At 52.3% G+C, this 14,808-nt stretch overlaps 1 protein-coding gene across 2 annotated transcripts in view; it reads left to right on the plus strand.

The window, feature by feature from the left end:
* The window catches only part of RASGRF1 (Ras protein specific guanine nucleotide releasing factor 1), a 101,479-nt gene that overhangs the window by 58,241 nt on the left and 28,430 nt on the right, over positions 1-14,808 (plus strand). For both annotated transcript variants that reach the window (XM_088829589.1, XM_055417936.2), the window contains exons 11-19: positions 876-939; positions 3,406-3,542; positions 4,299-4,381; positions 7,884-8,132; positions 9,248-9,621; positions 10,942-11,067; positions 12,534-12,704; positions 13,171-13,277; positions 13,696-13,808. In XM_088829589.1, the coding sequence (XP_088685715.1) occupies positions 876-939; positions 3,406-3,542; positions 4,299-4,381; positions 7,884-8,132; positions 9,248-9,621; positions 10,942-11,067; positions 12,534-12,704; positions 13,171-13,277; positions 13,696-13,808 (1,424 nt within the window). The remainder of the gene's footprint in view (positions 1-875; positions 940-3,405; positions 3,543-4,298; positions 4,382-7,883; positions 8,133-9,247; positions 9,622-10,941; positions 11,068-12,533; positions 12,705-13,170; positions 13,278-13,695; positions 13,809-14,808) is intronic.

Below are 14,808 nucleotides of genomic sequence, written 5' to 3' on the forward strand. Positions count from 1 at the left end.
GAACACTTCTTTGATGCTCAGCCTTCTTCATGTCCAACTCTCACATCACTGAATGACTACTGGAAAAACCATAGTTTTGACTAGATGAACCTTTGTTAGCCTAGGATGAGGGATTTCAAACTTCTGCAGACTTGGGGCTACCAGGTCATGCCTCGGAGCTGCTGTGAGACAAGAAGCAAACATGCAAGCTCTCCATCCCCAGCCCAACCTTTACCCTTCTTCAGGGAAGGCATCTCTGAGCCAATCCCAATTGAGCTACTTCATTGGGCTTCTTTTTAACATTTAATTTTATTTTAAGACTTTTTTTATGTGGACCATTTTTAAAATCTTTACTGAATTTATTACAGTATTGCTTCTGTCGTGTGCTGAGTCACTTTAGTTGTGTCCGACTATTTATGACCCCATGAACTATAGCCTGCCAGGTTCCTCTGTTGATGAGGATTCTCCAGGCAAGAATACTGGAGTAGGTTGCCAGTTCCTTCTCCAAGGGATCTTCCCAACCCAGGGTTTGAACCCGTGCCTCTTACATCTCCTGCATTGGCAGGTGGGTTCTTTACCATTAGCACCACCTGTGTTTTGGTTTTTTGGCCAAGAGACATGTGGGATCTTAGCTCTCCAACCAGGGATTGAACCCATACCCCCTGCACTGGAAGGTGAAGTCTTAACCACTGGACCACCAGAGAAGTCCCTGGGCTCCTTATATGAAGATAAAATTCTTCAACTTAAAAACCAGAATATCCACTTGGCTATGATGTGCACATATACGTGCATGTCTGTCGCGTTTAGAGTCCCTCCTCGCACTGACATTCTGGAACTCCAAACATTTGTTCGGAGCATCTACCCCACTGATTCAAGGTGGCCCCGCTCTTTTTCAGAACGGAGTCATATCCCTCATTGACTGCACCTTGCTGGAGGAGCCAGAGAGCACGGAGGAAGAAGGTGAGTGCGAGGCCACCTGCAGGCCAGTGTGTCCTCACACAGATCACACACTCTCACCCCGAGAGGTGGAGCCCAGGCTGTGGGAGGAGAGAAGGATGCTGAAGTTTGGGGGTCATTGTCCTGGATCTGGAGAGGCTGGTCTGGGTCTTTGGAAAAGGAGCTCCCTGGCCCAGTGGGTGACCACCTCCACCCCCTTCCTGGTTCCTTCCAAGCTCCTTGGGTCCCTGGACTCGGTGCCCTTGGGTTTGGGGGTCCCGCAGGTCAGAGAGCACCCCTCATTAATGCATCCATGAGCTGCATGCACCGTTGCTCACTGGACAGCCAGGAAGATGCCAGGGAGGTGCCAGGCCCAGCTCTGTCCTCCAATGCAAACAGGTGTGGTGTGCAGAGACACATGTGCTCCCACCAGAGGGAGCGTAGGGGACCATCCCCTGCAGTGAGGCTGGAGGGACCAGGACCCAGGACGGAAAACAAGACTCTGGGAGAAGGGAGCATGTGAGGGGGACCTCAGCACACCAGAAGGGCCAGGTAGGGGGCGCCCAAGTGCCTGGAAAGCCTTGGCATGGGGCTGTCTCCCTGGGAATCAGAATTGGGGGATGGACCTGTTATTTGGGGTTAAGGGGTGGGGTCACTGCTCTCTCTCGATTGGACCCAAGTTGCTCCTCATCTTCCTGCTTCGTGACTCCCCAACAAGGCTCCGGATCCCTGCCCTGGGGGTACACCAGCTGGATGGGCCATCCCTGCCATTCTCTAGATCGGGGCTCTGTTGGCGGGGCTGTGTCTGAGGACCTCAGATTCTAGTCCTGGCTTGGTCTCAGGCTCAGGGTTTGCTGGGAGCTGGGAGCCTCATACACACACACACACAGACCCTGGTCAGCCCCACGGAGCTGAGCTCGCACGCACACACACACACACACACACACACACACACACCCTGGTCAGCCCCACGGAGCTGAGCTCACACACACACACACACACACACGCTCTGGTCAGCCCCACGGAGCTGAGCTCTGCACCCTTCATGACCCTCCACCCAGGGCAGAGCCAAGCAGATCCCGCAAGGCAAGAATAAACCTGTAGCAGTTCACCCGAGGCTCTTACCATCATGATCGTCTTCAGTCTTGGCCACAGCCAGTTCAGACCCTAGTGGAAACATCAGTCCCCAAGCCCTTTTCCCTCCAAGTCCAGGAAAGGTAGAGACACAACCCCATGCACCCCCACTCGACATGCAGACACCCCACTTCTGAGTAGCTGAAACCATCACATCCTCGGGTCACCACACGGAGTGGCAAGTAGAGCCCAGAGCTGTAACAGGCCCTCCACAACACTCAGGCCAGTGAATGCGGAGGCACTTGGAGTCCCTGAACTGTGATTTTAGTCTTTCCAAATAAAGAGAGTTCAAGGAGCCCTACAGGTTAAGAGCAGAAATAAAAATTCCCAGGATTTACTTTGGCTTTGGGGACCTCTCAGCTGAGATAAATGTCCAGCCCAGTCCCTAACAGCTCAAGATCTAAGGTTCTCCACCTGGCCGCTGGATCACCTTGGCAGAGCAGGAAGTGAAGTGAAGTGAAAGTCACTCAGTCATGTCCGACTCTTTGTGACCCCATGGACTATATAGGCCATGGAATTCTCCAGGTCAGAATATTGGAGTGAGTAGCCTTTCCCTTCTCCAGGGGATCGTGCTAACCCAGGGATGGAACCCAGGTCTCCCACTTTGCAGATAGATTCTTTACCAGCTGAGCCACAAGGGAAGCCCCGGATGCAGAGCAGAAGGGCCTGGCTTAACCCCTGCCCGTCGGGGGGTGGGGGTGTCTTATGAAAGTCCTCCCTGGGGACCTCAGCCCCTCACTGGGGTTAGGAGAGCAGAGTCAACTGGGGAATCCTAAAAGCTATTCCAACACGAAATCAGAGCTGTCCCTGTGTGGCTGGAAGCTACTCTGAACTCTAGGTCTCAGTCTTAGCATCTTTGAAATGGGGATTCCTCACCTTAAAAAAGAAAACAAAGTTCTGACTTAGAATATGAATTTATGGTTTCTAGGAGGAACAGGGTTGTTAGGGACTTTGGGAAGATCATGTACACACTGTTATATTTAAAATGAATAACCAACAGGGACTTCCTGTATAACACTGCTCAATGTTATGTGGCAGCCTGGATGGGAGAGGAGTTTGGGGGAGAATGGATGTATGGGATATATGTACATGGATGGCTGAGTCCCTTTGCTATTCACCTAAAACTACCACAATATTGTTCATCAGCTATACTCCAATACAAAATAAAAAGCTTGAAGTTTGGGAAAAAATAAAAATACACCAAGGTATGAATCCAGAAAAAACAAAAATATAGTTCTGAAGCTAGCAAGAGGCCCAATGCCCTAGCGATGCCATGCTAGGTGAGGCAGGCATCATGCAGTTGTTTTCCAACTCAAAAACACTCATCCTGCTAACTCCGTGTTTTGCAACTGGAAGCCAAAGGGTCCGGCCAAGATGTAGACCACTTGGATTTCAAGATCGGGGTGGAGCCAAAGGATTCACCACCCTTCACAGTCATCCTCGTGGCCTCGTCCAGACAGGAGAAGGCGGCGTGGACTAGTGACATCAGCCAGGTAAGCGGTATCACCTGTCCCTGAGGGCAGGTGGTCCCTTCCTTCATGCCTGCACTGTTTGGAGGAAGGGGCAGCTACAGGGTCCTAATGGGAAAGATGCAGGTATCAACAGGGACATCCCCATCCAAGGCTGAGCCCCGCTAGCTGTCTACTCCCCCAAGGCCCCTAGGCCTCCTATCGGTGTGGGGGCCCCTTGCATCCAGAACATCCATAGGGCAGGTTTGAGAACCCCAGGTTCCTGAGTTCCCTGTTGGTCCCCTGCGTTTACTATATTCACGTCTCTGGTACAAGGCCTGGGAACCTACCCATTAGCCCTGCAGTGGGCAGAGGACAGAGGAGGCTGAAGGCCCCACTGAGCTGGCCTTCAGGGAGAGAGACCCCAGATCACTGTGGATCTGATCCTGTCCTTGACATTGGACTTCAGAGGTCACCCCAAGAATAGCCAGAGTGAGACATTTTCACTTTCACAAACACCCCGGGGGAGTGGGTATAGGAATCATCATCCCCATTTCGCAGATAAGGAGACTGAGGCCCAAGTAGGTTAAGTAAAGTCCCAAAAGATCACTGAGCTGAGGACTTGACTTCTGGCCAGAATCCACAGGATTCTCTGTGTTGACCCTGCCCTTGCCTGGATGGTGCCCTTCGACCCTGTGTCAGGTGGGGGCATGTGAACCCTTGCCGAGCAGAGCTCCTGCCAGGCCTGAGTCTCAGCATGGAGACTGAGGTTCTGACCGGAAGCCCTCTCTCTGACTCCAGTGTGTGGATAACATCCGGTGCAACGGGCTGATGATGAACGCCTTTGAAGAGAACTCCAAGGTCACGGTGCCACAGATGATCAAGTAAGTGCCCAAGCCCCACATGGTCTGGGCCGAGTTCCAGAGACCAAAGGTCACACGGTGACCTCAGGGGGCTCGGGAGATGCTGGGTGGCACCTCTGGGGTGCTCTAGGCGTGTGTTTGTTCTGAGTTTACATCTATTTGGTTGATGACTTTGGTCTAGTTTTTGTAGTTGTTTTTGTCTTGAAAATGTGTATTTCTGTATTGTTGTTCAGTCGTCCAACTGTTTGCAACACTTATGGACCGCAGCACACCAGGCTTCCCTGTCCTCTACCATCTCCCCGAGTTTGCTCAAACTCATGTCAACAAAGCCATCCAACTGTCTGATTCTCTGTCACCCTCTTCTCTTCCTGCCTTCAATCCTTCCCAGCATCAGGATCTTTTCTAATGAGTCGGTTCTTCACATCACCTGGCCAAAGTATTGCAGCTTCAGCATCAGTCCTTCCAATGAATATTTAGGGTTGATTTCCTTTCTGATTGACTGGTTTGATCTCCTTGCAGTCCAAGGGACTCTCAAGAGTCTTCTCTAGCACCACAGTTCAAAAACATCAATTCTTTGGCGCTCAGCCTTCTTTATGGTCCAGCTCTCATATTCAATTAGGCTGTTTAAAATAGAATATCAGGAATGACACTTTATGCATTCTTTATTTGTTTTTTTAGGAGATGGCTTTTTAAAAAAATTAATTGTTTATTTGGCTGCACCGGGTCTTAGTTGTGGCATGTGGAATCTAGTTCCCTGACTAGGGGTTGAACCCAGGCCCCTGCATTGGAAGTGAAGAGTCGTAGCCACAGGACCACCAAGGAAGTCCTTATTTTTTTGTAATTTTTATTTTTTCCCCAAACTTCTTTATTTTTTAATTGAAAGAAAGTTGCTTCACAATATTATGTTGGCTTCTGCCATACATCAGGTTCCCTATTTTTTAAATAGCTATTTTTCTTTGGTTTGAGCACCCCAGGAAGGAGGGACAAGGGGGTGTCCTGCTCAACTCAGCTTCCTGAGCCCCTCTGGGCAGTGCAGCCCTGACCTGCACCAGGCCTGCTTCTCCTCCAGTGTCCACTCACCTGACCCCCTCATGCCTCGCCCCACCATGGGTGGCCTGCTGGCCCTCTGACCTCCATCTGAACCTCTGAATCCCCAGCCTGCTCTGTCCCCATTACAGACACCAGGAGCCAGCTGACCCACCCCAGGGATGTTGTCCTGCCCAAAGCAAACATCTGGGACCCACTGCCTCTTTGCCTGTTGAAGTACACACTCTGGGGAGCTGCAGACCATTGTGGAGCAAGTGTGTGAAAGGGCCCCCCCCACATACCTGGTTTCCACGGCAGGCTTGATGCAGCGAGCACGCCAGCAGCTGGGGGCTAGCCGAGGCAGTGTGGTGTACACCAGGTGTTCTAAGCATCTGGATGACTTTACGAGGCATTCTCCCCACCCCAGTGGGTTTCAGTGTATTCACAGTGTCATGCTACCATCACGGCTAATTCCAGAATATTCCCATCACCCCCAAAAGAAACCCCATGTGTATTAGTAGTCACTTCAGTCCCCCCTATTTCTATCCCCTGGCAAGCACTAACCTACTTTCTGTGTCTGTAGATTTGGCCGTTCTGGACAGTTCATAGAAATGAAATCTTGCAACACGTGGACTTTTGTGACAGGGTTCTCTCACCTGGCATGTTTTCATAAGTCATCCGTGTTGCAGTGTATATCAGCATTTCATTCCTTTTATGGCTGAATAACATTCCATTGTATGGACAAACCACATTCTGTGTATCCGTTCCTCAGTTGATGGACATTTGGGTTATTTCCACTTTTCCACAATTATGAATAATGTTGCTCTGAATATCTGTGTCCAAATCTGCTTTGTGAACAGATTTTCTTCATAGCTTGTGAACTCAGCAGCACATTATTCATTAATTCATTTATTTATATTTAGTTTTGGCTACACTGGGCCTTCCAAGGAGTGTCTTTTAATTTCATGGCTGCAGTCACCATCTGCAGTGATTTTGGAGCCCAGCAAAATTAAGTCAGCCACTGTTTCCATTGTTTCCCCATCTATTTGCCATGAAGTGATGGGCCTGGATACCATGATCTTAGTTTTCTGAATGTTGAGCTTTAAGCCAACTTTTTCACTCTCCTCTTTCACTTTCATCAAGAGGCTTGTTAGTTCTTCTTCACTTTCTGCCATAAGGGTGGTATCATCTGCATATCTGAGGTTATTGATATTTCTCCCGGCAATCTTGATTCCAGCTTGTGCTTCTTCTAGACCAGCATTCCTCATGATGTACTCTGCATATAAGTTAAATAAGCAGGGTGACAATATACAGCCTTGACGTACTCCTTTTCCTATTTGGAACCAGTCTGTTGTTCCATGTCCAGTTCTAACTGTTGCTTCCTGACCTGCATACAGGTTTCTCAAAAGGCAGATCAGGTGGTCTTATGACCAACCTAGACAGCATATTAAAAAGCAAAGACATTACTTTGTCAACAAAGGTCCATCTAGTCTAGGCTATGGTTTTTCCAGTGGTGTATGGATGTGAGAGTTGGACTATAAAGAAAGCTGAGCGCCGAAGAATCTATGCTTTTGAACTGTGGTGTTGGAGAAGACTCTTGAGAGTCCCTTGGACTGCAAGGAGATCCAACCAGTCCATCATAAAGGAGATCAGTCCTGGGTGTCCATTGGTAGGACTGATGTTGAAGCTGAAACTCCAATACTTGAGCCACCTGATGCGAAGAGATGACTCATTTGAAAAGACCTGATGCTGGGAAAGATTGAGAGCAGGAGGAAAAGGGGATGACAGAGGATGAAATGATTGGATGGAATCACCGACTCAATGGACATGGGTTTGGGTGGACTCCGGGAGTTGGTGATGGACAGGGAGGCCTGGCGTGCTGCAGTTCATGGGGTCGCAAAGAGTCAGACACGACTGAACGACTGAACTGAACTGAACACTGGGCCATCACTGCTGCACTCCGGCTTTTTCTAGTTGCAGTGGGCAGGGGCTACTCTAGTTGCATTGTGCACGTGTCTCATTGCGATGGCTTCTCTTGTTGCAAAGCACAGACTCTAGGTACTCATGGGGTCAGCAGTTGTGGCACACAGGCTTAGTTGCCCCTTGGCATGGGTGATCTTCCCGGACCAGGGATCAAACCCGTGTCCCCTGCATTGGCACACAGATCCTTAACCACTGGACCACCAGGGAAGTACAAGCAGTATATTATTTTTAAGTTTGTTATATTTTATCTACGCTTCTAGGAGTTTTATAATGTCAGGTCATCAGGCATGATTGGGAAAAAGAAGTTGTAGCCCATTCTTTCACAACTTCAGTCTTCCAAAGCTTTCCTTGTTCCTGTCATAAACCACTGCATCCTTGATTATTGGTGTGTTGGGGAGACAGTGATGGGTGGGCCATGGTCCAGCCCTCAGGGAGCATGCCGCCTGGCCAGGGAGACAGCCATGGACTCAGGCACCTTCAGACCCAAATCCCTCCTCCATCCCTCCCTCCTCAGGTCCGATGCTTCCTTGTATTGCGACGACGTGGACATTCGCTTCAGCAAAACCATGAACTCCTGCAAAGTGCTGCAGATCCGGTATGCCAGTGTGGAGCGGCTACTGGAGCGACTGACCGACCTGCGCTTCCTGAGCATCGACTTCCTCAACACCTTCCTGCACTCTTACCGCGTCTTCACCACCGCCGTTGTGGTCCTGGACAAGCTCATCACCATCTACAGGAAGCCCATCAGTGCCATCCCCGCCAGGTAGGCAGGCTCCTCTTCACCCCCCACCTGACCCCACCAGCCCCCAACTCTCACCTGACCCCACCTCCCAACCCCCAACCCCCACCTTGGGCTGATCCACAGACCTCCTGGGCCCCGGAGGGAAATTGAGCTCAGCCTCAGGCTGGAACCTGCGGGGCGGATGTGAGCACTGTCCCAGGAACGAGCCTGCCCTCTGCAAAGACAAGGGAGAGGGCTGGCCTGCCTGACGCTCCTGCTCAGCCCCAGCTTTCTCCTTGGCCCCAGCTTTCTCCTCCTGCCTCTGAGCTCCAGGGGTGGGGTAGAGTTTGGGGGTTTACCATGTTGAATCTTCCCTAACCTCACCCCTTGGCCACCTCCTTGAACCCTAGGGCCCGCCCTTCTCCCCACCTTCCCCACTGAAGAAAGGAAAAAAAACAAAGGGTGGACTCAAGGAAAGAAGAGGGGAGGGTGGGAGGAAAGTCCAAGAGAGGCAGAATCTTATCCCTTCTCTACTTAGACCTACAGCATCTTGCTGTAAAGAGAGGAGGTAGCCCCTTTTTGCACACTCCAGATGGTTCCGCCTTTGGAGGGCAAGCACCCAAGTGGATGGAAAGGACACTGGGTTTAGAGTCAGGAGGCATCAGAGGAGTCATTTCCCGTCTCTGAGCCCCAGCTTCCTTGTCCATAAACTGTGTGGACCGGGGTGAGATCAGAGCGTGTAGGTGACACCAGGCCCGTGCGGGGGACAAACGGAGCTTTCTTAGAAGCCTACAGGTGAGGGGGATCCACGGGCTGTCGGGTCAGCTGCTGCTGCTGACCAGAGGGAGGTGAAGAGGGAGCTTCAGGCAGACCCGCTGCTCCACCAAAGCCCATGCCCCCACCCCCAGCGCAGGACACTTGGGCCCATAGAAACCTGGCCACTGGCCATTGAACCACATGGCCCCTCTGGCGTGGCCTCCTCTCAGACCTGCCTGCTCAGAGGACCTGCCCAGGATCAAGGATCATGAAGATGAAGGAGCCACCACTGCCCTGTTGAGCCCCACCAGAGACAAAGGACTCCCGTGGCCTGGGAAGGCAGTCAGGTTCCACTGAGCTGACCGTCTGTTTTCATCCCCCACCCCACCCAACCCCCACAGGTCACTGGAGCTCTTGTTCGCCAGTGGCCAGAACAACAAGCTCCTGTACGGGGACCCCCCCAAGTCCCCGCGTGCCACCCGCAAGTTCTCCTCGCCGCCACCCCTGTCCATCACCAAGACGTCATCGCCCAGCCGCCGGCGGAAGCTCTCCCTGAACATCCCCATCATCACGGGTGGCAAGGCCCTGGACCTGGCTGCACTCAGCTGCAGCTCCAATGGCTACACCAGCATGTACTCGGCCATGTCGCCCTTTGGCAAAGCCACACTGGACACCAGCAAGCTCTACGTGTCCAGCAGCTTTGCCAACAAGATCCCAGATGAGGGTGACACTGCCACCGAGAAGTCCGAAGAGCCCTCTGCCCTCAGCAAGCAGAGTGAGTGGATGGCCCCAGGCTCAACGGCCATAGAGGCTGGCCAGCCCTGCTGAGGGGGTCCAGTCAGATTACAGTGGCCATGCAGAGGCTGGGTGGGGGAGAGGCAGGCAGAGACACCCAGGAAGGTGGCTGACTGTCCCCCCATCATCGGGTGTCCCATTGCCCTGATAACTGCTTCCTCCTGCATCCTCGTATCTGTCCATCTCTGCAGCAGACGTGCCCTGGGCTGGGCCTCAGTCAGGGCCTGGGAGAGAAGAGGGCAGCAGACTTGGCTCCTGCCCCCAGGATTCAGAAGCAGGGCTAGACATGGAAATAGGATTCCTGATACGTGTTGTGTTGGAGGGATGCTCAAAAGACCCTGGGGAGAGTCAGAGAAGGCTTCCTAGAGGGCCCGTCAGATCTAGATGTGTCACATATAGAGGAAGGGAGAACATTCTAGACCAGCGGAGTGGAGTGGGCACGAGTAAGGGGCGAGGAAGAGTGTTGTGTGTTCAGGGAACAACGTGGAGTGTGGCACACCTGGAACACTGGGCGTGGAGACGACAGCTGCAGGTGATGGCGGCCAGACTGGGCCTCCACTGCTCTCAGAAACCCAACCGTTCCAGGATGGTGTCCCTTTGGAGGGTTGTCTGGCTCTGTCTGAAGTTAGGCCAGCCCACATCCTGAGTGACACCAGCCTTGCAGTGGTTAGCGTACATATACATGCAGACGCCCACACACACACATACTCAACCCTGGGCTGGACAGAAGCCCCAGCCTTCAAGGAGCAGGCCTTGGAAAAAAATTTAAGATGGTTGGAATTTCTCTCCTCTGAGTTGTGACGGGGGAAGGCAGGGGAACCTCCAACAGAGGGCATGGCTGGGAAGGGGTGAAGCCCCCAGGACCGCCATACCAGGTGACATTTACTGTGGCACGTGCAGTAAACGGGATGCACACGGCTGAAAGTCAGTTACCAAAGTGACAGCCAGAGAGCCCCAGAGACCATCCTACAGGAGCAAAGGGCAGGATCCTAGCCAGGAAACACGGCAAGTAAATGTCATTTGGTTTCCGAGGTGGAATCCTAGAATACAAAGGGGACATTGGGTAGAAACTAAGGAGATCTGAATAAAGCATGGATGTTAGCTGAAAAAAATGACTAGGGACTTCCCTAGAGGTCCAGGGGTTCAGACTATGCTTCCAATGCAGAGGACCTGGTTTAGATCCCTGGTTGGAAAACGAGGACCTCGAGTGCCACATGGTGAGGCCAAAAATATTAAAATCTTTTTGAAAAAGTCAATGATTATTTGAGAAATATCAAATTGTTTCCTTCTTTCCTTCCAGGCTCAGAAGTCTCCATGAGGGAAGAGTCAGACAATGATCAAAACCAGAGTGATGATGGTGACACTGAGACATCCCCCACCAAATCTCCAACAACACCAAAATCGGTCAAAAGCAAAAACTCCTCAGGTACGGCTTACCAACCCAGAACTGCAAATACATTCCAGACATTGTGTGAGATGCAGGTGGGGGAGGGTGGCAGGTCAGGCTGAGGGAGACCAGTGGGTGTCACGCCTTGTGTTTTATGAGTGACTCCTCAGTGCAAGAACCCGGCTGCACTTCCCAGCCCGGGGGCGACTCTGGGGGCTGCAGTGCTGGCTGGAAAATCCTGCTCTTCCTCTCAGCAGTCCCTCCACTGACCTCAGACAAGGCTGTGTAACCCACCCCGCCCAGGTGGGCAGGAAGGCCCGTCTTTTGGCTTCATTTATGGAAGATCCGGATTTCCCTGGTGACTCAAGACGGCAAAGAATCCTCCTGCAATGCAAGAGACCTGGGTTCAATCCCTGAGTCAGGAAGATCCCCTGGAGAAGGGAATGGCTATCCACTCCAGAGAATGGATTGGTCTCCAGAGATTTCTCCAAGATGACGCTAAAGGTTTCTGGAGTGAGATTCTACTAATATTACTGCTAAAAAAAAAAAAAAAAAGGATTGTTAATTGCATTGATATTCCATGGCATATATGTGTTGTTGTTCAGTCACTAAGTCTTGCCTGACTTTGCAACCCATGGACTGTAGCCCACTGGGCTCCTCTGTACCTGGGATTTCCCAGGCCAGAATATTGGAGTGGGTTACCATTTCCTCCTCCAGGACATCTTTCTGACCCAGGGATCAAACTTGCGTCTCCTGCATTGGCAGGTGGATTCTTTACCACTGAGCCACCAGGGAAGTTCATGGGCATATATATTTTTTTTCTTATATATATATATATATATCTTTTCACACAATACTAAATACTTTCATCTGTCTTTAACTCCTTTAATCTTTACATCCACCTTTTGAAGCAGGTGTTATCCCGAGATCACATAGACTCAGAGAGGTTAGGTAATTTACCCAAGGCCACACAGCTAGTAAGTGGGGGTGAAGGCTTGGACTGCAGTGCTCTTTCCACCCCCACCATGATGCCAGGGAGCCCGTCAGTGTGAGTTATCCACGTCAGACTTTGCACAGGTTATGTGTTCATTCCAAATAGACAGAAAGGGTGAGAAAAAACATGAGGCTGTCCCTGAGTAGGCCTGGGCCCAGCTGGGCCTACAAGGTAAAAGGTTTGGGGCTGCAAAGAGATGCAAGGGTTGGCTGGACTTTCTCCAGAAGCAGGAGGGCTGCTGGGACCTTCTCATCTCAGCAGGAGAAGCAGAAGGAGGCAGATGGGCTTTCTCTGCCCTGAGGCAGCGCTGGGGTGACACAGGGTGGCATGGGTGTGTCCCTCCCCGGGGACGACAGCAGGAGACCAGACCCCATGCCCATCACCTGACCAGCCCTGGTTGCAGTGAACACAGCCTGCCTGTCCAGAGGCCTTTCTAGTCTTGAGACCCATGGTTTCTTGAGCCGAGGGCTAGACCAGCAAAGGCTGAGGCTTGATCCCCTGCTCCCCACAGAGTTCCCCCTCTTCTCCTACAATAATGGAGTGGTCATGACCTCCTGTCGCGAGCTGGACAGTAACCGCAGCGCCCTGTCAGCAGCCTCTGCCTTCGCAATAGCAACTGCGGGGGCCAACGAGGGCACCCCTAACAAGGAGAAGTACCGGAGGATGTCCTTGGCCAGTGCAGGTACAGGGTTGGCTCGCTACCTTGATGACAGCACCGCCCCAGGGGCTTGTCCCCCTTCTGATATGGAGTGCCTGCTGCCCCAGGGCCTGGCAGTGCACCTCCTGCCTGGGGGCCCCTTCCTCCCCACCCACCCTCTCTGCGACTTGGCAAACCTCTGCCTGGAGTCAAGCCCACTGCCTGACGGATGCTCAGCCACCCTCTCTGCCTCCCACTTTCATGGTGGAGTAGAGACCGCCAGAATCCTCCAGCGGCCCCTGAAAACTGCAGAGGTCCAGGAGAAGCGGGCCTGTGTGGACTATGTCCACAGGAAGTTGAGCCATCCAGACTCCTTGGTCAGAACCTGGGCTGGTTGTCAGATATTTTCTCATCCCCCACTCAGAGCACCCTCATCCTTCCCCCAGCTCCCCCCAGATCTGGGGTTTCTTATCCTCACTACCCTCTCCCCTCTCTATCACCTGTGTGCCAGGCTTCCCCCCCGATCAGAGGAACGGAGACAAGGAATTTGTGATTCGCAGAGCAGCCACCAACCGCGTCCTGAACGTGCTCCGACACTGGGTGTCCAAGCATTCTCAGGTGGGTGGGACCCCCAGGGACGCCCTGCAATCCAGGCGAGCTGCTAAGGACCCAAGATCACTGACCCAGGAACCAACTGCCCTGATATTCTTGGGAGGGCCTGCTCAGATCCCCTACAAGGGGACCTAGGACATTCCAGGGAACAGGGGGCCTCTGCTCTCCACCTCTGTCTACAGCAAGGCTACCTCCCAGGGCCTGGCCTAGGGCTGCAGCAATCAAGGGATGCCTCTTGACCTTGCAGCACCTTTTACCTCCAGGTCAGTTGGCTCCACTGGTGCTTGTCAGGCAGCTGGGGAAGAGAGAGATGAGGCAGGAAGCCTGAGTGGGCACAGCCTGCATCCTCCTGCCCTGGCCAGGCAGGGACCACCTCAGGGCAACTGGAACAGTAGCCAGAGCTGCCCTCCTGTCTTCCCTGCAGGACTTTGAGACCAACGATGAGCTCAAATGCAAAGTCATCAGCTTCCTGGAGGAGGTCATGCATGACCCAGAGCTCCTGACCCAGGAGCGGAAGGCTGCGGCCAACATCATCAGGTAGGGGCTGGGGACGGCCTGCTGGACGGTGGCCCTGCCCTCTGCCTGCGCACGGCCAGCCAGAGGCAGGGGGCAAGGGGGAGGAGGGCCCTCCCCAGACCAGAGGAGCACCTCAGGTGGTTGCTATGGGAGGATCTCGGAACCCTGGGCACCCTGGGGGCTGGAAAACATCCCTGCAGCCAGGATCTGGAGTGGCTTGTCCATGTGTGTCCTCCCCTCTTCCTGCCCACCTCAGACCTGGAGACAAAAAGGGTGCCTGCTTCCCATCCACACCTGCTGCTGATACCCATTTATCCCATGCCGACCTGTGTGATAGCCACTAGTGATGTATGGGTGTTAAATCTAAATTAATTAAATAGGGACTTCCGTGGTGGTCCAGTGGCTAAGACTGGGGGAGAGGGCACCAATGCAGGGGCACCAATGCAGGGGGCCCAAGTTTGATCCCTGGTCGGGGAACTAGATCCCACATGCCAAAACTAAAGATCCCACGTGCCTCGACTAAGACCTGGAGCAGCCAAATAAATAAAAATAAATATTTAAGATTAAATACAATTTAAACTCTAGTTCCTGAGTCACACGAGCCACAGGGAGCTGGTGCCTCCACAGGGGACAGCTTAAAGAACATTCCGGATTCCACTAAATGGGAAGTAAATCCAAAAAAGGGGGGAGATATGTATGTATATAGCAGATTCACTTGGCTGTACAGCAGAAAGTTGCACAACTGTATCCTGATAAAAATTTTAAAATTAAAAAAATTCTAAAATACAAATTTTTAAAAAAAGAACATTACTGTCATGGAGGAGGGCTTTGTCCAGTTGTTCTAGCGAGCCTGTCTCCAGGTGCTCCAGGGAATATGGTCGAATTGAATTAAATTGTCCCCAGACTTATCCTTTTTCCTCATGTGCCAGACTGGGCCTATCCTGGCAGAGGTCAGAGGTCAGGCGGCACATATCCAAGCCCTGCTGGCTGAGTGATGCCCTGTGTAACCTCAGGCAAGTCC

The sequence above is a fragment of the Moschus berezovskii genome, chromosome 21 (assembly GCF_049115385.1).
Source record: "Moschus berezovskii isolate FMDL1 chromosome 21, NW_MosBer_1.0, whole genome shotgun sequence".
In the NCBI taxonomy this organism is placed as follows: domain Eukaryota; kingdom Metazoa; phylum Chordata; class Mammalia; order Artiodactyla; family Moschidae; genus Moschus; species Moschus berezovskii.